Raw genomic sequence first — 21,147 nt, forward strand, 5'->3', positions numbered from 1 at the left:
CTATAGGACGCACCGGACCATAGGACGCACCTTGTTTTAGAAGGGGAGAACAAGAAAAAAACAACTCCCCTTTCTGCTCAGCACCCCTTCAGCGAAGCGACAGGAGAAACGGAGCCCCTTCCATTTCTCCTCCCACTTCACTGAAGGGGCGCTGCGCAGCTCTCCCTCTCTGCTGAAGCCAGGAGAGTCTTGCTCTCCTGGCTTCAGCAAAAGGAACCCGAAGCATTCGGAGCGCAGCGTGAACTCGTGTTGCGCTCCGAAGGCTTCAGGCGGCTATCCCTGAAGCCTGGAGAGCGAGAGAGGCTTCAGCGAAAACAATGCGAAGCCTCTGGAGCGCGGAAGGAGCGCTCCCTCTGCGCTTCGGAGGCTTCGCGTTGCTATCGCTGAAGCTATGGAGCCTGTATTCACTCTATAGGATGCATACATGTTTCCTGTTAATTTTTGGAGGGAAAAAGTGCGTCCTATAGAGTGAAAAATACGGTACTTGAAATTGTAACACAATAGCATACAATATAAGAAATAAAAGCTGCAGTACCTACCCAGTTAAAAATAACGCATCATCTTCCACCCGGTTATGCACCCTTTTCCGGCCACTTCTGGGTCACCACAATGCATACATGTGCAGTTGTGCACCAATTGGACACGTGTAAATCGCTCGTGGTCTGTATTACCACTTCCCCCACTCCTAGAAGCAACCCTTTTCTTTAAGGATGTTGCTTTCGAAGGTCAGATAACCAGGGCACCTACCAGTCAAAATTATGGTAGTCATTCTTGGTTTCTCCCCACAGGTACAGAAAGACAAACCAAAGGCAGAACGCCAGGCACACCAGGAAGAAAAAGATGCACTCCCTCTGGAAACAAAGGGAAAGAAAACCCGAATGAGAGGTCAGTAATTATAAAAATAAAAGCTCTTTTTTTCAACTGAAACTGAAAGTTCGTCTCCTCTGCAAATGTGCAAAATGGCTGGCAGCCCTTGGTTCGGCTGAATAAGAAAGCTTGCTTCTTATCTACAGAGGTGATTTCTTTAAAATGTTCTCATGCATTTATTTATTTCATTTGCTAGTGGCTTCGCCTTGCCCAAGGCGACCCAAAGTGACGTAAACCCAAACAACCAAACGGACTGGGAACCTGCCCCCCCCATAGGTACATTAAAAGGAAGAGAAATGCATTTAAAACATCCCACCCACTTCTAAAAGGCCACAGATTCTGCGGCCACAGAGTCTTCGGGCACCCAAGGCACCCCATCACTCCCAGGAGAGACGCATGGATCGAGCGCGCTACAGGCCCCGCGGTGAGTGCCGCCCGGCATTTTGTCACCCCCCTCAGTGGTGACACCCGGGGCAACCCACCCCCACCACACCCGCTTCCTCCACCCCTGCTCAGAGAATGGGAAGACGGAGAGAGACAGGGGAAGGAGACAGGAGGAGGAGAAGTGTGCACGGTGTACGTGTTTTGGCCCACTCATTTTGGGCTCTCACCACCACCCGCCCGTGCCCCAGCCAGTTCCCCCCAAAGGAATAGGGCCGTTGGGCGGAGGGAGAGAGCAGTGGCGTACCCTGGGAGCACCACAGGGCAATTGCCCCAGGCGCAAAATTGTTAGGGGCGAAGGCTCCATTGAAAACAGCTTCTCCGTGCAAAGCAGGAAGTACTGTATTTTTCGTTCTATAGGACGCACTTTTCCCCCTCCAAAAATTGAGGGGAAATGTGTGTGCGTCCTATGGAGCGAATGCAGGCTCCTTGGCTTCAGCGATAGCAACGCTAAGCCTCCGAAGCACAGAGGGAGCGCTCCCTCCGCGCTCCAAAGGCTTAGCGTTGCTTTCGCTGAAGCCTGGAGACCGAGAGGCGTCGGTGAGCACTGACCACTCTCACTCTCCAGGCTTCAGGGATAGCCGCACGCAGCCCCTCTGGCAGGGAGAGGATGTGCACAGCCTGTACGCTGCTCTTTGGGGCTGGGGGGGGAATAAGATTTTTTTTCTTGATTTCCCCCCCTAAAAACTAGGTGCGCCCTATGGAGTGAAAAATACGGTATCCTCTCCAGACAATGGAATAACTCTTGGTTTTTTTTATTTCTGTGCCTGTGGTCTCCTTGGTGATGTGGATGCCGTTAGACAATTGAATGCGCATGCATCCTCCATCCATTTACCTCGCTCCCACCTACACCCTCTGAGCAGCCCTGGGTGTCGGCCACCCACGCTACACCACTGGGAGAGAGGGGCAAGGTTTTCCACCAATGCGCTGGGACTTATTTCTTAAGGAATCTAACAGGAATCTGCATTCACCCTGCAGCAGCAGCTCTGGCCCCGCTCGATCCTGTTCTGGCGATCGCGTTGCCACTGACAGCTGTACAAGCCAGCCAGGCAGCGGATGAAGCATCGGTGTTCGTAATGATGCAGCAAACTCATCCAAGGTTTCCTTAGTTGTCCGACGGTGACAAGGCGGACGTCCATTTCTGGGTCTTCTACATTACCCTCCACCTGAAATAAGAACTCTGAGAGTCAACTGTTTTTGTTCAGGTCTTTGCGTATGCTACAGCGAGAGGAGGGAGAAAGGTTGTTTTCTGCTGCTCCAGAGAAGCGGACACGGAGCAATGGATCCAAACTACAAGAAAGAAGATTCCACCTAAACGTTAGGAAGAACTTCCTGACAGTAAGAGCTGTTCGACAGTGGAATTTGCTGCCAAGGAGTGTGGTGGAGTCTCCTTATTTGGAGGTCTTTAAGCAGAGGCTTGACAACCATATGTCAGGAGTGCTCTGATGGTGTTTCCTGCTTGGCAGGGGGTTGGACTCGATGGCCGTTGTGGTCTCTTCCAACTCTATGATTCTATGATTCTATGATTCTATGATTCTATGATTCTATGATTCTAGGCCAAAGGGGAATATAGGACCCTGTCTCCTAAGGGTTCCTAATTTGTTTGTTTTTCTTAAAAAAATCACATCTTGTCAGGGAACTGCCATCGGAAGGAAGGGAGGTGAAAGGGCTCACACAGGTTGGGAGAGACTCAGCAGCTGAAGAGGGAACCAGTAGGGGGAGAGGAGGTGAGCTGAGGGAAAGTGAGCTGGAGGGATGGCTCAGAGACACTTCCAGCGAAAACAGTGGGGAGGTTTCAGGACCTCCTGTAGGGACACCCACTCCTCGCCGGAAACTGTCACGCAGAGAGTCCAGAAGACGTGTTTCCGTTAAGGAGCTTTTATGTTGGAAGCGATTCCGAAAGCAACCACTGTCGGAATCTGCTAGTGACTAGAGGAGCCATGTCTGAGGGGCTCCGTCACAGACAGAGGTTTGTGGACTTGAACAAACTCTGAGGGGATACGATTTTACGCACAAGCAGCTCATCATCCCATCACAGCATTCCGACAGTCTTTGAAAGCAGCTTGAGCAGGAGAAGGCATCATGAGCAACCCAGCCGGAACCAGAGAAGCAGGAGCTGGAGCGGGTCCAAGCCTGGAAGAAAGGTACCGGGCGTTGGAGGTCCAGCTAGCGCTGCAGACGGCGAGGCTTGAGGAGAGGAGGGCTCAGGATGCAGACAAAAAGGGGAAAGCCACCCAGCTCGCCAGAAAGGTACCAGGATTGGTGCAGAAGTTTGGGGGGGAGCCCAAAGACTATCATGCCTTTCGGACAGAGATGCAATATGCCCTCAATCTGCAGTTTGAGGAATTCCCTGACGAGGAATCACGAGTGGCTTTCGTGATTGGGCATCTTGAAAAGGGGGCGAGAGACTGGGTTAGACCCCTGATGGCAGCGAATAGTGACGTCCTAAGGGACACGATGAAGTTCTTTCGCGCCATGGATCTGATGTTTTCCAGCGATATTGAGCAGGGAGTGGTGCGCAGACAGTTAATGGCTTGCAAACAGGGGAGCCGATCTGTCCGTGAGTACTGGACTGAGTTCACCATGCTGGTTCACAGATTGGGGTGGGACTTATCGGCGGAACCCATTCAAATGCTATTTGAAGAAGGGCTTTCTTCGGCTGTGAAAGACGAACTTTCCCGGGGCCCCAGGGCGGATTCTATGGACCAGCTGACCAAATCTGCGCTGACCATAGGAGCGCGCCAGGAGGCGAGAGCATTGGAGAGGTGGGAAGGGAAGGGGGAACGTTGGAAGGAGTTCCGCATTCCAGACATTCCAGAGCCAACTTTCCCGCCGGCAGAGCCGATGGAAATCGGAACAGCGCGCGCGCGCGCAGTTTCAAAGCCCAGTGAGGGGGGAAAGAAGGAGGGAAAAGGCGCCCGGAAATGCTATCTCTGCCAACAGCCAGGTCACTTTGCCAGAGTCTGCCCCCAGAGGAAGGAATGGCAAGGGATGGTGGGAGCTGTGGAGGGAAGAGAGGAAGAAATACCGGAGCAAGTAAAAGCCAACGCCTGGCTGCCACCGTCGGGGCACAGCAGCCAGGCCAAAGAGCAGTGAAAGTGCCCACGCCAGAACCTCCTAAACCCGCCCTAGTGATAGAAGTGGCGCTAGAGCTGCCAAACGGACACCCTCTAAAGATAAAGGCGCTGTTGGACTCAGGCAGCTCCTGCAATTTCATGAGCAAAGAGTTTGCAGCTGAACACCAGATACAGACGATCCCTTTAAGCAACCCCCTGCAGGTGACCACAATCGATGGCAGGGAGCTGTTGGGAGGAGAAGTCAGCTTGCAGACCGTCCCAATGATAATGAAGGTGGCAAGGAACACCGAACTGATAGCGTTTAATGTGGCCACCTTGGGAGGAGCTCCCATTATATTGGGGATGAGCTGGCTAGCGTTACATGATCCGCTGGTGGGCTGGCATCAGAGAGTGGTTTCTTTTGGTTCAGCACATTGCTTAGAACACTGCAAAGAGGGAAAGGGTTTGGCAGGGGCCCAAGCCACCCTAGCAGGGACTGAAGTAACGGAGAACGTGAAGGTACCACGACAATACGCAGATCTCCGCGACGTCTTCAGCGAAAGGGAAGCTGACCAACTACCCCCGCATAGACCCTTTGACTGTCAAATCAATTTACTCCCTGGGGCACAGCTCCCTGTAGGCAAGCTGTACGCCATGTCAGACAGAGAGATGCAGGAGCTAAGAGAGTTCATTGACAAGAACCTGAAGAGAGGGTTCATCAGAGAGTCCAGGGCGGTGGGGGGCAGCCCAGTGTTTTTTGTGGATAAAAAAAACACGAACAAGCCGAGGCTTGTGTGTGACTTCAGGGCCTTAAATGCAGTGTCAGAACCAGTGGCTTTCCCTATGCCCAGGATTGACGACATTTTGACAAGGGTCAGGAAGGGAAAGATTTTTACTAAACTGGACCTAAGGGGGGCGTACAACCTGATACGAATAAGGAAGGGGGATGAATGGAAAACCACCATGTTCACCCCTTTGGGGGCATTTGAATATTTAGTTATGCCCTTCGGCCTACAAGGAGGCTCCGCGTGCTTTCAATCGTTTATGAACCACGTCCTGGGGCCTTTGCTTTACAAGAATTGTGTGGCCTTCTTAGACGACGTGTTGGTGTATTCTGAGAATGAGGAGCAGCATGTGAGAGACGTCAGAGAAGTGTTGAGCAGGCTGCAAGCCAACCAGCTGTGGGTGAAACTGGAGAAGTGTCAGTTTCATACCAAGGAGGTGGAATTCCTGGGGTATCGCCTGTCAGACAAGGGATTGGCCATGGATCCCGGCAAGGTCCAGGCGGTGCTGGAATGGAAAACACCCAAAACAAGGAAGGATGTGCAGAGGTTCCTAGGATTTGGGAACTTCTATCGTAAGTTCATCCGAAACTTTGCCCACCTGACGGCGCCCATTACGGACTGTCTCAGCAGTAAGAAGAAGTTCGTTTGGACTGAGGAGGCGGAGCGAGCATTTGAGGAACTAAAAAGGGCCTTCGCCTCGGAAGGACAACTCCTGCATGTGGATTTACAAAAACCGATGAGAGTGGAAACTGACGCATCAGACAGAGCGATTGGGGCGGTGCTTCTGCAGCCAGGGAAGGAGGAGTCAGAGTGGAGACCGTGTGCCTTTTTTTCGCGAAAGCTGAACAAATCCGAGAGGAACTACACGGTGTATGACCGAGAACTACTCGCCATTCATGAGGCGTTCCGGAGATGGAGGCACCTGCTAATTGGCGCACAACATAAGGTGCAAGTGTGCACTGACCACAAGAACCTAGAGTATTGGAGGACGGCACGAGTGCTCAACCAACGGCAAGTGAGATGGGCCCAGGAGTTCTCCAAATTTAACTTTGAGATTTGTTACGTGCCAGGCCCAGAGAACATTAGGGCGGACGCTCTCTCACGCAAACCTGAATATTTGGAGGGGGAGGGAGCACCCGAAGAGAGACATGTCATTCCAGAGGACCGCTGGGTGTGTGGGGCAGCATTGGTGGGACAAAGAGAACTGGTAGAGGAAACAGAGAATGATGAATACGCCCAGAATAAGCTCAGAGGTCTTAGGGGTGAGGGAGAGGAACTAGGGGGTTTCGAGGAAAGAAATGGAGCTTTGTATTACAAAGGGGCACTGTATATCCCTGAAGGAGACTTAAGGGGGAGGGTACTCAAGCAGTTGCACGACAGCCCCACGGCGGGGCATTTTGGACAACACAAAACCATGTGGTTGGTCACCAGGGAATTTTGGTGGCCTAAGGTGAGGGAAGATGTACGGGAGTATGTAAGAGGGTGCGAGCAATGCCAGCGAGCCAAAGGGGAGAGGCGGGCGCCGGCGGGGCTATTAGAACCCTTACCAACCCCAGAACGACCTTGGGAGGCAGTGTCGATAGATTTTATGACTGATCTGCCGAAGTCCAAGGGGAAAACAGCCATCATGGTGGTGGTAGACCTACTAACAAAGATGTGCCACTTTGTAGCCTGTTCGCATGCAGTCACGGCGGAAGAGACAGCGAAGTTATTTGTAGAACACATTTTTAGGTTGCACGGAGTGCCATTGAGGGTGGTCTCAGACCGAGGAAAACAATTTACTTCCAGGTTCTGGAGGAAGCTCATGAGCTTACTGCAGGTGGAGGTCAACTTTTCGACTGCCCGGCACCCTGAAACCAACGGGCAGGCGGAAAGAGCAAACGGTGTCCTCCAGCAATACCTGAGGTGTTATGTCAATGACAGAGAGAATGACTGGGTAGAAAAGTTGGCGCTGGCGGAATTTGCCTACAACAATGCCGAGAATGTGTCCACAGGGATGAGCCCCTTCTTGGCTAATTATGGGTGTCATCCCAGGGCTTTCCCAGGGGGAGAAGGGGAGAGATGGAGCGTCCCGGCAGCCGAGCATTTTGTAGAAGAAATGGAAGCAATCCATCGTCAGCTCCAACTCAACTTAGAAAGGGCGAAGGAAGAATACAAGAGGCAGGCAGACAAGAACCGAAGGGAAGGTGAAACCATAAGGGTGGGAGATAGGGTGTGGCTGTCAACCCAAGGGTTGCCGTTCAAAGGAGGTTGTAAGAAATTAAGACCCAGGAGATTGGGTCCCTTTGAGGTCATTCAACAGGTCAACCCAGTGGCTTTCAGGCTCCGGTTACCCAACCACATGAAACTGCACCCAGTATTTCACAGGTCGTTACTGTCACCGTATGAGGGGGGACGAGAAGGGATGGCCACTAGGGGACCGGTCATAGAAGAAAGAGAATGCAGCAGCCATGTGGCAGAAATCCTCGACACCAGGTGGAAGGGGGATCAGGTGGAGTATTTGGTAGCGTGGGAAGGAGAACCGGAGTCAGAAAACACTTGGGTAATGGCAGAAGATATCAATGACGAGGTATTGATAGAAACGTTCCATCAAAGGTTCCCAAGGAAACCTCAGCCTGTGGAGAGGTTCCGGAGGGAATACTTTGGGACCACCGATGAGGAGGAGGAGTTGGAAGGATTCCCGGACTCGGAAGGGGAAGGGGAGATGGACTCTGAGGAGGAGGAGTACTTCGAGACCAGGAACCGCAACAGGTGGAGAGAAGTGTTCGAGACATCGGAAGATGAAGGAAGTTCATTCCGGGGTTTTGCCTCCTCACCGCCCGTAGAGGAGGGGGCGGGAGGGGGTGAAGGGGGCCCTGGAGGGGAGGTGGATGTCAGGGACCTGCCATCGGAAGGAAGGGAGGTGAAAGGGCTCACACAGGTTGGGAGAGACTCAGCAGCTGAAGAGGGAACCAGTAGGGGGAGAGGAGGTGAGCTGAGGGAAAGTGAGCTGGAGGGATGGCTCAGAGACACTTCCAGCGAAAACAGTGGGGAGGTTTCAGGACCTCCTGTAGGGACACCCACTCCTCGCCGGAAACTGTCACGCAGAGAGTCCAGAAGACGTGTTTCCGTTAAGGAGCTTTTATGTTGGAAGCGATTCCGAAAGCAACCACTGTCGGAATCTGCTAGTGACTAGAGGAGCCATGTCTGAGGGGCTCCGTCACAGACAGAGGTTTGTGGACTTGAACAAACTCTGAGGGGATACGATTTTACGCACAAGCAGCTCATCATCCCATCACACATCTCTAGTCTGTTGTGAAGTGTGCAGCTTGTGCACAGACTTTCTCTTCACGCGTGCAACCCTCTTTCGACTTCAAGTCCTGAACACGTCCTAAAACTGGTACTTTATGGAGTCGGAGAACACCGCTGAGTAATAATAAAAATCGCAATAATTTTATTATTTATACCCTGCCCATTTGGCTGGGTTGCCTCAGCCACTCTGGGCGGCTTCCAACAGATATAATAACAGAATAGAACATTAAATATTAAAAACATTCCGATAACAGGGCTGCCTTCAGATGTCTTCTAAAAGTTGTGTAGTTCTTTATCTCCTTGACATCTGACGGGAGGGCGTTCCACAGGGCGGGTGCCACCACTGAGAAGGCCCTCTGCCTGATTCCCTGTAGCTTCACCTTTTGCAGTGAAGGAACCACTAGAAGACCCTCGAAGATGGACCTCAGTGTCCAGTGTGGAGACACTCCTTCAGGTATACTGGCTGAGACCGTTCAGAGCTTTAAAAGTCAGCACCAACACTTTGAATTGTGGGGGACGCGAGGGGCGCTGTGGGTTAAACCTAGGACTTGCCGATCAGAAGGTTGGCGGTTCGAATCCCCACGACGGGGTGAGCTCCCGTTGCTCGGTCCCTGCTCCTGCCAACCTAGCAGTTCGAAAGCATGTCAAAGTGCAAGTAGATAAATAGATACCGCTCCGGCAGGAAGGTAAACAGCGTTTCCGTGCGCTGCTCTGGTTTGCCAGAAGCGGCTTAGTCATGCTGGCCACATGACCCAGAAGTTGTACGCCGGCTCCCTCGGCCAATAAAGCGAGATGAGCGCCACAACCCCAGAGTCGGCCACGACTGGACCTAATAGTCAGGGGTCCCTTTACCTTTTACTAACACTTTGAATTGTGCTCGTAAACGTACTGGGAGCCACTGAAGATCCTTTAGGACCGATGGTCCCAGAAGCCGGTCCCTGTCACCCATCTAGTAGCCGCATTCCAGGATCAAATCAGAAACCAGGACAGCTTCTCTGAATCAGGGATGTCCCTGGAAAATAGGGACACTTGGAGGGTCTGATTTACTTGTTTGTATTGTGATTTTAAGCTGTCTGTAAACATCAACCAGAGGCTTTGCTATGAGCATAATATACATTTTTAAATGCAGGAACCTTTTCAGGAGAGCCTAGTAGTGTCTGCCCTTCTCCTACAGACAGAAGGGTCCCCACCCAGGTACTATGTAATCCGGAATAAATTGACTGATCTGATTTATGTACCCTCAAGGAAGCCAGTTCTATTCCCTGTCCTTACCCAATGTACCTCCGTTGCTACTCAATCCAAGGTATCTTTCTGCCAAGAAATCAACATTGCAGCATCCACAGGCCTCCCAGTTAAGCACTTAAACTGCCACAGAACCTTCTAATCTGTTGGAACAAGCACTATTGCAACTTTCAAAAAATCCAAGTCACCATGAAAAATGCTTAGATGAGGACAATAGTTCAGAAAGTGTCCAGATTGTAGAGTCCAGAACATCTGTAGGGCAGCAGTTTTTGGAAAGGTTGGCCAAGAGGAACCAAGTTGGTTTCTGTTCTGATCAAATCAAAATTTATTCAGTTTTTTTAAAAATGAGGTTGGCTCACGTACACCCTCCAGTTGTGGATTAGGTGTTAGTTTGAACTGACAGCATTTAATGTCTCGAAGCCTTCATTTGTCTTTGTACTAAGAGTTGTTAGGAGACCCCCTATTCCTTTTGATTCCTACAGTTCCCTGGGAAGAGGGATTGGTTGTTAAGCCACTCTAGGAATTGTAGCTCTGTGTGAGGAATAGAAGAAGAAGAGTTTGGATTTGATATCCCGCCTTTCACTCCCCTTCAGGAGTCTCAAAGCGACTAACATTCTCCTTTCCCTTCCTCCCCCACAACAAACAGGTGAGTGGGGCTGAGAGACTTCAAAGAAGTGTGACTGGCCCAAGGTCACCCAGCAGCTGCATGTGGATGAGCGGAGACGCGAACCCGGTTCCCCAGATTACGAGTCTACCGCTCTTAACCACTACACCACATTGGCTCCCCACACTAGGAGCTCCCCATTTCATCTCTGTCCTCTAAAGGCCTTCAACCTGTCCTCAGTTATTATTACATTTAACACAGGACCGATGAATTTGTGGTCCTCCAGATATCTGTCAGGAGATCATCCTACACTCGAGTAGGACCCTGGCAGAGACACATGCCCGACTGGCATGTTCTCTCCCTCCTTGTCGATCATTCGGGAGCTTCAAAAGCTTTCTTCAGCCCAAACATCACAGCGACCGATGCCAACCAACATCGGCATACTTAGGGATCCACAGAGTCTTCACAGTTGCGTAACGGACCTCAGCAACTCAGCATTTTGGCTAATCTACTTTATTTACACATAAACACACAGAGAGCACTGCAACATGGCTCCCTCTCTCTCTAGCATCAGGCAGCAAAGAGAAAAAAAACAAAGGACAATAGTCCCACTTCACAGAACACAGTAACACAAACATCCTGTCTCCATCACTTCCCACTCTGTGGAGTCAAAACGTATACCGTCATGTGATAGACAACAATCCCGTGACTGCAACCATGGAGCAGGAATTCTAACAATATCATTCTCCAAATATTTTTCATCTGGCCTTCACCATAAGTTCCTAAGGAATGTTACGATTATCAGCAACATTAGGAACAGTTTAATACAACGTACAATCACAAAATGGACGCGAGTGGGGCTGTGGTCTAAACCCCTGAGCCTCTTGGGCTTGCCGATTGGAAGGTCAGCGGTTCGAATCCCCATGACAGGGTGAGCTCCCGTTGCTCGGTCCCAGCTCCTGCATACCTAGCAGTTCGAAAGCCCCCCAAAAAGTGCAAGTAGATAAATAGGTACCGCTCCGGCAGCGGGAAAGTAAACAGCGTTTCTGTGAGCTGCACTGGTTTTGCCGAAAGCGGCTTAGTCATGAAGGCCACATGACCCGGAAGCTGTACGCCAGCTCCCTTGGCCTGTAAAGCGAGATGAGTGCCGCAACCCCAGAGTCGTTTGCGACTGGACTTAACTGTCAGGGGTCCTTTAACTTTACCTTTACAATTGCAAAAGTAGGCTTAGTTTGGTCAGAATCGAGGATCCACTTCCAGAGTTAACACTAAATACATTAATGATGACAAATGAGCCCCTTATTTGCTAGAGGGCGGTGGAAATTTGTGTCCTGGGGATTTTGGGACTCGTCTGCCCATGTGCCATCTGAAACCAAAGGGGTGCATTGGTTGGCAGATGCGAAATATATCGGCATTATTTTCAGCTCTCCTACTCTCCCTACAGGGATGCGGGTGGCGCTGTGGTCTAAACCACAGAGCCTAGGGCTTGCCAATCAGAAGGTCAGTGGTTTGAATCCCCGCAACGGGGTGAGCTCCCGTTGTTTGGTCCCAGCTCCTGCCAACCTAGCAGTTCGAAAGCACGTCAAAGTGCAAGTAGATAAATAGGTACCACTCCGGCGGGAAGGTAAACAGCGTTTCTGTGCGCTGCTCTGGTTCGCCAGAAGCGGCTTAGTCATGCTGGCCACATGACCCGGAAGCTGTACGCCGGCTCCCTTGGCCAGTAAAGCGAGATGAGTGCCGCAACCCCAGAGTCTTCCGTGACTGGACCTAATGGTCAGGGGTACCTTTACCTTTACTACAAACTAAACTACTGGCTTGCATGCGTTTTACAGCTTCCTATAGATAATTCTCTCTTGCAGGCTGCCACCCCCTCCTCCCTTCCAAGATGGCCCCCTTCACTATTAATGTCCAAGATGGTGTTGGACTACAGTTACCATCATCCCTGATCACTTGCTACCTGAAACTGGAGCAGGATGGGAACTCTCTCTCCACCAACGCAGTTCATTTAGACCAGGCAAAGGTGGGAATCAGTTTCACATTAGATCTCCAACGGCGAAAGAAGTGGTAAGAATGCACAGAACTTTTACGAACCCAGCGGATTCCGTCCTGGTTCCTTTACTGGAAGGGATCCTGTATCAAACAGAAGTGAAGGGGTGGATGGGGAAAGTAACTGGATATTTCAGGGCAGGAGGAATTACAGAAATAGAATATGCAAGAGTGCGATCTGATCCCCAAGCAAACGGGAGTGGAGGAATCCAGTTCTCTTAGATTATGCAGCTATTTTCTTTAATAGCACAAGCACGTGTTGCACCGGCCCCGGAAGTGACTTTTAAAATGGCAAAACCGGCCCTAAAATAGCCCAGAAGAGAGGGCACAAAAACAGGACTCCCATGAGCCTTTGCAAGTGCAATCCCAGGAGCCTTTGCACCAACCACTGAATCCTGTGCAAAGCTGAAGTTTGAGCAAATTCACATTTCAGCAGCAATTTACAATTATATTCATCATCATCATCATTAATTGAATTTATATACCACCCTATACCTCTGGGTCTCAGGGTGGTTCACAGAATAAAATCAATATGTAAAACAACCACAAAATAAATAATAAAAATAAAAACAACCCAATAGTGAAAATTCATCAGCATTTTAGTGCGAATTTCTCCTAATAAACACATTTTTTACTACTCCTCTTTGAACAATATATACTTTTTGCCAGTAATTTCTTCATATCTGATGCATTATGTATGTTATTTTTCACTAATATACTTTCCTTTGATATACGCATTTTGGTTGGGAAATTGCATCGAATTTCAAAGAAAGTGTTTCACTTTGCATATTGGTTTGAGGAGTGTGGAATGGGTGTTTTCTCATTAAAATGCAAACAAAATTGAATTCTTTCTCCATCCCTGTAGAAGACAACCTTTAAATTGAACCCCAGGTGTCTAAAAATAAACCCAACTTTAAGCCTTTTCCCCATCTCTCTTTTAGTAAAAGGTAAAGGGACCCCCGACCATTAGGTCCAGTCGTGACCGACTCTGGGGTTGCGGCGCTCATCTCGCTTTATTGGCCAAGGGAGCCGCCGTACAGCTTCCGGGTCATGTGGCCAGCATGACTGAGCCGCTTCTGGCGAACCAGAGCAGTGCACGAAAACGCCGTTTACCTTCCCGCCGGAGTGGTACCTATTGATCTACTTGCACTTTCGAACTGCTAGGTTGGCAGGAGCAGGGACCGAGCAACGGGAGCTCACCCCGTCGCGGGGATCGGAACCACCGACCTTCTGATCGGCAAGTCCTAGGCTCTGTGGTTTAACCCACAGCGCCATCCAGTTGTCTAGCATATGCAACAACTTTCCTAACACTGTTCACAATAGATTTGCAACAGAAATCACCCATTTTTTAAACATATATACATATACTGTTAAAGGCTGTTAAAACTGATAGATTGCTTGTGCTTAAATCTATAACAACAGATGTGTGCTTTGCTGAAAATGTGATTCTTCACAAAGAGTTGTTCTCTTGGACTTGTTGAGGAATATTTGGACTCTTTGGCTTTGAGATATTGAGTTGCGTATGCCTTTATTGTTTTGGCATTGTAAATATCATTTAAGTACTAGAAGGTGTTGAATTTCCGTACATTACTGCTAATCATATAATTGCAAAGTTGGAAGGGACCCTAAGGGCCATCTAGCCCAACCCCCTGCAATGCAGGAAATTTTTTTTGCCCAAGGTGGGGCTCTTAACCCCTGACCCTGACATTAAGAGTCTCATGCTCTACCAGCAAAACAAAATATAATTTTAAACCCACTTTGTCGTTCAGCTGCAAGCTAGAACTCTTCCAAATGAGCTATCCAATTAATCTTTTGCAAACCACATACAGTAGTACCTCAGGTTAAGTACTTAATTCGTTCCAGAGGTCCGTACTCAACCTGAAACTGTTCTTAACCTGAAGCACCGCTTTAGCTAATGGGGCCTCCTGCTGCTGCCGTGCCGCCGGAGCACGATTTCTGTTCTCATTCTGAAGCAAAGTTCTTAACCTGAAGCACTATTTCTGGGTTAGCGGAGTCTGTAACCTGAAGCGTATGTAACCTGAAGCATATGTAACCCGAGGTACAACTGTACAGAGTTATTTTGTTTGGGAAAGTATGATTCTGCCTCTCGGTTGTTTTGGCTTCGGCGACAACTTTGGGAACTGGCTACGGCTTCCCTCCAGATGTTAACATTTCACAGATTACTTGTTGCTCCATTTGCAAGCTGACGGGAAGCCTCCTTGCCAGATGTTTTGCAAACCCTCGCTGCCACTGATCCCCTCCTCCTGTTGGCACTGGCCAAAAGAGAGGATTGCCCTACACATCCATCGGTTTTAGATGTGTGTTCATGGCCCGTTATATAGGAAGAAATCACTTGGAACGCTGCGTGGCTTTCGAGACTTCTTAATAAAATGCATCCGTCCGAGCCAAGGGTGAGTTTTTCCCCTTTGCCAAAGGATTTGTTCCTGCTCGCCCCTTTGCAAAAGGTCGCTTCATTAGCAATCTGTTCCCATCCACCGAGGATGGAGATCTGGGGTCGGTTTGGGGGCAAATGGAAGAGAAATCCTCACACTTCCCAAACCGTTACTCTGCAGGGAATCTTAATAAGGGCATTAACAACCAAGGCAGCACCCAGAACAGCTCTTTTGGGGAGAGATGCCACTCACCTCAGATTTCTTTTACCAAAACGATTTGCACTTCTCCTCCTTTGAGCGCCCTCCCATTCACCGCCTCCCTTCCGTGGTGGCGACCTCTGCTTCTTATATCTCCGCAGCCAAAGAGAAGTACAGCTGGAATCTCCGAAGTAGGAAAGGAGGGCTGCAAACAGCTAAGCTCCTCCCACACTGGGCGGGGCATTTGCCATCTGTGACCGTTGTTCTTTTTCTTTAAAAGCTCAATCCAAAAGCGACTGGAAAAGATTGAGATGTAATCCAAATGGGGAAAGTTGTTTGCCATATGGCACTGCAAGAGACAGTGAGGGAGGGAGGGAGGGAGGAAGAAGGAAGAATTTGGTTCTCAATGTTCCTGCTTCCACATCAGACACGAACAATTTGATTTAAAAATTCTGCCAACAGATATTATTTTTTTGAGCATCTGCGCTTAGAAATATCATAAAGCAGAACTGGAGTATGGCAAATGGGAAGAAATCATTTCCATTGTTTAAGGTTTCTACAGAAAACAGTTTCGTTCATATTACATGCAATAATTTTTCCATTTTCTGCCTCCTCCTCCTCCTGGTGTCTCATTCAGATTGGGATCTCAGTGCTTGAACTTAATAAAAAATCCTGATGAACTATCTTGGACTGACAAGAGCACTTTGAAGTTGAAAAAATGTAAATCCAATTAGAAAAGAGCCTTCTTTTGGGAAACTGGAGGAAGGCCGGAGAATAAAGGAGTGGGGGAACTACCAGCCGCACAAAAGGAAGTTTGTTTGCTATTGTGTAACTGTCTGAGGCTGTTCGGGGATATGAATTTGGCCACAGCCCTTTGAAAAGCAGGAAATCCGTGAAGCTCTGATTAGAGAATCGCATATCTCACCCCTGAGTGGCCTGAGAATTTCAAGAAACACAGCCCTGTTGTCAGCCTTGAAATGCTCCTTACAAATCATTAGCTAATTGGGCAATGGTCCCTCCAGCTCAAGAGGTGCTGGGAGATCCTAATTCCCCCCTCACAGAACTACAATTCCCAGAGTTCCCAGGGAAGAGGGGTCGACTGTTAAGTAGGGCTGCCATATTTCAAAAAGCGAAAACCCGGACAAAAAAGTTGTAAGAAAAAGGCGTAATAACGAACTAAGGAGGAGACAGTTTACCAAAAACGAAAAGAGAACCTTGTTGAGGATGAAGGAAGTCAATTGGAAGAAAAGAAGAACTGAAATATGGTGTATATAAATTGTTGGCTATTGGTTTTGTATAAGTTTTCGTACATTGTTATGCTTTGTTTGTATTTCTTTGGTTTTTGGTTTTTTCTTTCGATTGTGTATTATTATTTTCATGTTTAGTTTTACAAGTGTGTGTGTATGTGCTGTAAATAAACTCATTAAAAAGAGAGAGAGAGAGATTTTTTGGGGAGGTGGAATCCATGACTGTTTAGAAGTGGTAAAGGTAAAGGGACCCCTGACCATTAGGTCCAGTCGTGGCCGACTCTGGGGTTGCGGCGCTCATCTCGCTTTATTGGCCGAGGGAGCTAGAGTACAGCTTCCGGGTCATGTGGCCAGCATGACAAAGCCGCTTCTGGCGAACCAGAGCAGAGCACGGAAACGCCGTTTACCTTCCCGCTGGAGCAGTACCTATTTATCTACTTGCACTTTGACGTGCTTTCGAATTGCTAGGTTGGCAGGAGCAGGGACCGAGCAACGGGAGCTCACCCCGTCGCGGGGATTCGAACTGCCGACCTTCTGATCGGCAAGCCCTAGGCTCTGTGGTTTAAAGGCTCTGTCCCTTTAGAAGTGGTACGATCCTGCTTTAAATGCCTAGTGCAGATGAGGCTTATTCTCCGGCTCTGAAGTGAGAGCTTTCCCCTCCTCAATGCCAGTTTGTGAAACTCCGAAGATCATCTACCATAAAACCACTCCTGGTTCACAATATGTTGAATTGACAACAGCCTCTCTGCCGCAGTGTCACTCTGAGGGTCAACATCCTTTACTTTAAGGGGAAATTGCTCTGTGTTGATGACTGCCCCAGAGAGCTATGAAGCCATAAACTTGATTTCTGAAATGCGCGTGGCATGCGGGGGGGAAATCTGAGGATTGGCATCGTTTTATAACATGTGCACTGCACTTTATGATGGCAATCACACCTTGAACTCTATGGGGTTGCCGAAATGAATAAAAAGTCCGGGAGATGGGAGACCAAGCAGGAGAGAGAATTGCCCGTCATTAAGGAAATGATTTCTGCAAGTCAGACTGATCTCTGTGTTCTGTGCTGGGAAGGGATTCCCTGCACCCCAAGTAAGATTTGTGAGCATCACTTTTCCAGTTAAATGGCAGGTGTCTTTTCCTGTAGCCATTGACTTCATCTAGGCAGCAGGGTTAAAGCTACAAAGCTGGGAAACCCAGCCAGATGGGTGGGGTATAAATATATTATCCCTCCTCCTGGGCTGTGTCCAGAAAGTGGTGTTCAGAAAGTGGTCCTGGAAGAAGCGGACCATTTGGATCCTTTCCAGTCAGGATTCAGGCCTCATCATGGGACTGAAACTGACTTGGTCGCGCTGGTCGATGATCTCCAGTGGGCTAGGGACAAAGGGGAGAGCTGTTTCCTAGTTCTGCTGAATCTCTCAGCGGTGTTTGATACCATCAACCATAACATCTTTCTGGACCGTCTTAAGGGACTGGGAGCTGGGGGCACTGTTATACAGTGGTTCCGCTCCTTCCTCCTGGGCCGTGTCCAGAAAATGGTGGGGGGGGATGAGTGTTCAGACCCCTGGGCTCTCACTTGTGGGGTGCCTCAGGGCTCTGTCCTCTCCCCTATGCTTTTTAATATCTATATGAAGCTGCTGGGAGAGATCATCAGGGGGTTTGGGCTGGGTGTCCATCAGTATGCGGATGATACACAGCTCTACCTCTCTTTTAAATCAGAACCAGTGAAGGCGGTGGAGGTCCTGTGTGAATGTCTGGAGGCGTTTGGAGGATGGATGGTGGCTAACAGATTGAGGTTGAATCCTGTCAAGACAGAAGTACTGTTTTGGGGGGACAGGAGGCGGCAGGTGTGGAAGACTCCCTGGTCCTGAATGGGGTAACTGTGCCCCTGAAGGACCAGCTGCTCAGCCTGGGAGTCATTTTGGACTCCAGCTGTCCATGGAGGCGCAAGTGAAATCTGTGCCCAGGGCAGCTGTTTACCAGCTCCACCTGGTACGCAGGCTGAGACCCTACCTGCCCACAGACTGTCTCGCCAGAGTGGTGCATGCTCTAGTTATCTCCCGCTTGGACTACTGCAATGCGCTCTACGTGGGGCTACCTTTGAAAGTGACCCAGAAACTGCAATTAATCCAGAATGCGGCAGCTAGACTGGTGACTGGGAGCGGCCACCGGGACCACATAACACTGGTCCTGAAAGACCTACATTGGCTCCCAGTACATTTCCGGGCACAATTCAAAGTGTTGGTGCTGACCTTGAAAGCCCTAAACGGCCTCGGTCCTGTATACCTGAAGGAGCGTCTCCACCCCCATCGTTCTGCCTGGACACTGAGGTCCAGCTCCGCCTTCTGCTGGTTCCCTCATTGCGAGAAGTGAAGTTTCAGGGAGCCAGACAGAGGGCCTTCTCGGTAGTGGCGCCCACCCTGTGGAACGCCCTCCCATCAGATGTCTTATTTTTAAAAGACATCTGAAGGCAGCCCTGTTTAGGGAAGTTTTTAATATTTAATGCTGTATTGTTTTTAACACTCGATTGGGAGCCACCCAGAGTGGCTGGGGAGACTCAGCCAGATGGGTGGGGTATAAATATTATGTTGTTGTTGTTGTTATTTGGACCAGGTCTTTCCTGGTCCTCCGAGGAGTATATAGTCCACTCACCTGTGTCCAGTGGCAGAGATGCTTCTTTATGCCTCCAGGGACAAAATGTAGGTTCTGGTACCAGTTGGTCCTTACTGGAAGGACTGGGGAGTGTATCCCTCTCCTGATGCAAGAGCTCTCTGCATCTGAGGGTCGCTGGTCCAGAGCCATGACAGAAGGTGCTGCTGGGAGACGGCTGGTCCACCCAGCGAGCTTTAGCTTGTGATGTTCTCCATGTTTCCATCCTGCCTCCACATACTTTTTGAGATCTGTTATGAAATCACTAGAAACCTAGACAGCATCTTAAAAAGCAGACATCACCTTGCCAACAAAGGTCCGTATAGTTAAAGCTATGGTTTTCCCAGTAGTGATGTATGGAAGTGAGAGCTGGACCATAAAGAAGGCTGATCGCCGAAAAATGGATGCTTTTGAATTATGGTGCTGGAGGAGACTCTTGAGAGTCCCATGGACTGCAAGAAGATCAAACCTTTCCATTCTGAAGGAAATCAGCCCTGAGTGCTCACTGGAAGGACAGATCCTGAAGCTGAGGCTCCAATACTTTGGCCACCTCATGAGAAGAGAAGACTCTCTGGAAAAGACCCTGATGTTGGGAAAGATGGAGGGCACAAGGAGAAGGGGACGACAGAGGACGAGATGGTTGGACAGTGTTCTTGAAGCTACCAGCATGAGTTTGACCAAACTGCGGGAGGCAGCGGAAGACAGGAGTGCCTGGCGTGCTCTGGTCCAGGGGGTCACGAAGAGTTGGACACGACTAAATGACTAAACAACAACAAACAAGATGAAATCACTGGGTGCGATCATCTGGACCCTTGGGTCGAGGCACCCTCAGGCCATTCCCGTCTTCCGATCCCAGAGAGGACCAGTCCGGTGAAGGTGGAAGCGCTGTTGACCAGATCAATGTTCCACAGCCAGTTCCAGGAGGTCTTGCTAGTCAAGGAGACAGGATGTGCCCCAAGGCCACCAGAGCACATGCTTGCAAGTCCTAGCTCTCAGTGGGGAAGTTTGATGCTCAGTTGGGTTGCGGCCATTTCATGGATGCACCTCTCAGAGTAAAATAACAGCGCTAACTTGAACTAACTCTATACGGTCCATAAGATCGTTTATGCAGGCTATTATCCATACCTTAAAAGGCTTGGTCTCCAGGTATTGCAAAGGGCATAGCAACCAAGGTGAGTCTCCTGAGCCAATCAGAAGGCTTTGAGGCTGGAAACTTCTGGAACCTTGGCTTACATGCATTCCCACACAGCTGAAACCATTTCCCATTTAGCAGGCCTCATTCCTGGCCTTGAAGCAGAGTACACCTAGATAACGCAATGACTCAGCCCGATAAGATTGTTTTGAATGCCAAAAAGCGGTTTCTTTACCCAGAGGCCTAAGCAAGGAAGCCCTTTTTTTGACACACTTTGTAGGGTTGCCGTATTTCAAACAGTGAAAATCCGGACCCTTTTTTTGGCAAAGTTGTTGAGCCTGTTTTGGTTTTGCCCAAAGTTGTTGAGCTTCTTTGGGCAAAATCACAAAAAAACCCACCCCATTTTAAAGCTATTTTTATAGAAAATTGGCAGAAAAGGCACTGCCGACACAGGATACCATTTGTCCAGATTTTCCCGGACATTCAACCGATTTCTGCCCAAACACTGCTGCCGACTGCAGTATTCCAGGTATGTCCAGACATATGGCAACCCTACACTTTTGCAGGTGGGGATGTGCTTTGAATAGATGGTGGGTGGTGCTGTGGGTTAAACCACTGACCCTAGGACTTGCCAATCAGAAGGTCGGCGGTTTGAATCCCCGCGATGGGGTGAGCTCCCGCTGCTTGGTCCCTGCTCCTGCCAACCTAGCAGTTCAAAAGCACGTCAAAGTGCAAGTAGATAAATAGGTACCGCTCTGGCGGGAAGGTAAATGGCGTTTCTGTGTGCTGCTCTGGTTCACCAGAAGCGGCATAGTCATGCTGGGCACATGACCCAGAAGTTGTACGCCGGCTCCCTCGGCCAATAAAGCAAGATGAGCGCCGCAACCCCAGAGTCGGCCATGACTGGACCTAATGGTCAGGGGTCCCTTTACCTTTACACTGACTGGCAGTAGCTCATCAGGGTTCCAGGCGGCAAGTCTTTTGAGACGCTAGGAATTGAACCTGCGGCCTTCTACATTAAAGAACAAGTGCTCTTCCACTGATCTAGGGGTCTTCCCCAAAGGAACATGAAAGAGCATGCTCTACAGTGAGGGGGGAAAGTATTTGATCCCCTGCTAAATTTGCCCGTTTGCCCTCTGACGAAGAAATGACCAGTCCATAATTTTAATGGTAGGTTTATTGTAGCTGTGAGAGACAGAATA

At 49.5% G+C, this 21,147-nt stretch overlaps 1 protein-coding gene across 3 annotated transcripts in view; it reads right to left on the reverse strand.

Annotated features, from left to right (window-relative positions):
* Positions 1-15,165, reverse strand: part of GDPD4 (glycerophosphodiester phosphodiesterase domain containing 4) — a 51,300-nt gene extending 36,135 nt beyond the window's left edge. Inside the window, exons 1-3 of one of the 3 annotated variants that reach the window (XM_081002163.1) lie at positions 14,978-15,165; positions 2,280-2,474; positions 748-851 (exon numbers count right to left, since the gene is read on the reverse strand). In XM_081002163.1, coding sequence (XP_080858289.1) covers positions 748-851; positions 2,280-2,447 — 272 coding nt within the window. In that variant the 5' untranslated portion in view covers positions 2,448-2,474; positions 14,978-15,165. Of the gene's footprint in view, positions 1-747; positions 852-2,279; positions 2,475-9,712; positions 9,921-14,977 lie in introns of those variants that run through there. The other 2 variants (XM_081002161.1, XM_081002162.1) reach the window with 2 other exon arrangements.
* Between the last annotated feature and the right edge of the window lie 5,982 nt (positions 15,166-21,147).

Source organism: Podarcis pityusensis (assembly GCF_964106645.2).
Source record: "Podarcis pityusensis genome assembly, chromosome: 4".
Lineage (NCBI taxonomy): Eukaryota > Metazoa > Chordata > Lepidosauria > Squamata > Lacertidae > Podarcis > Podarcis pityusensis.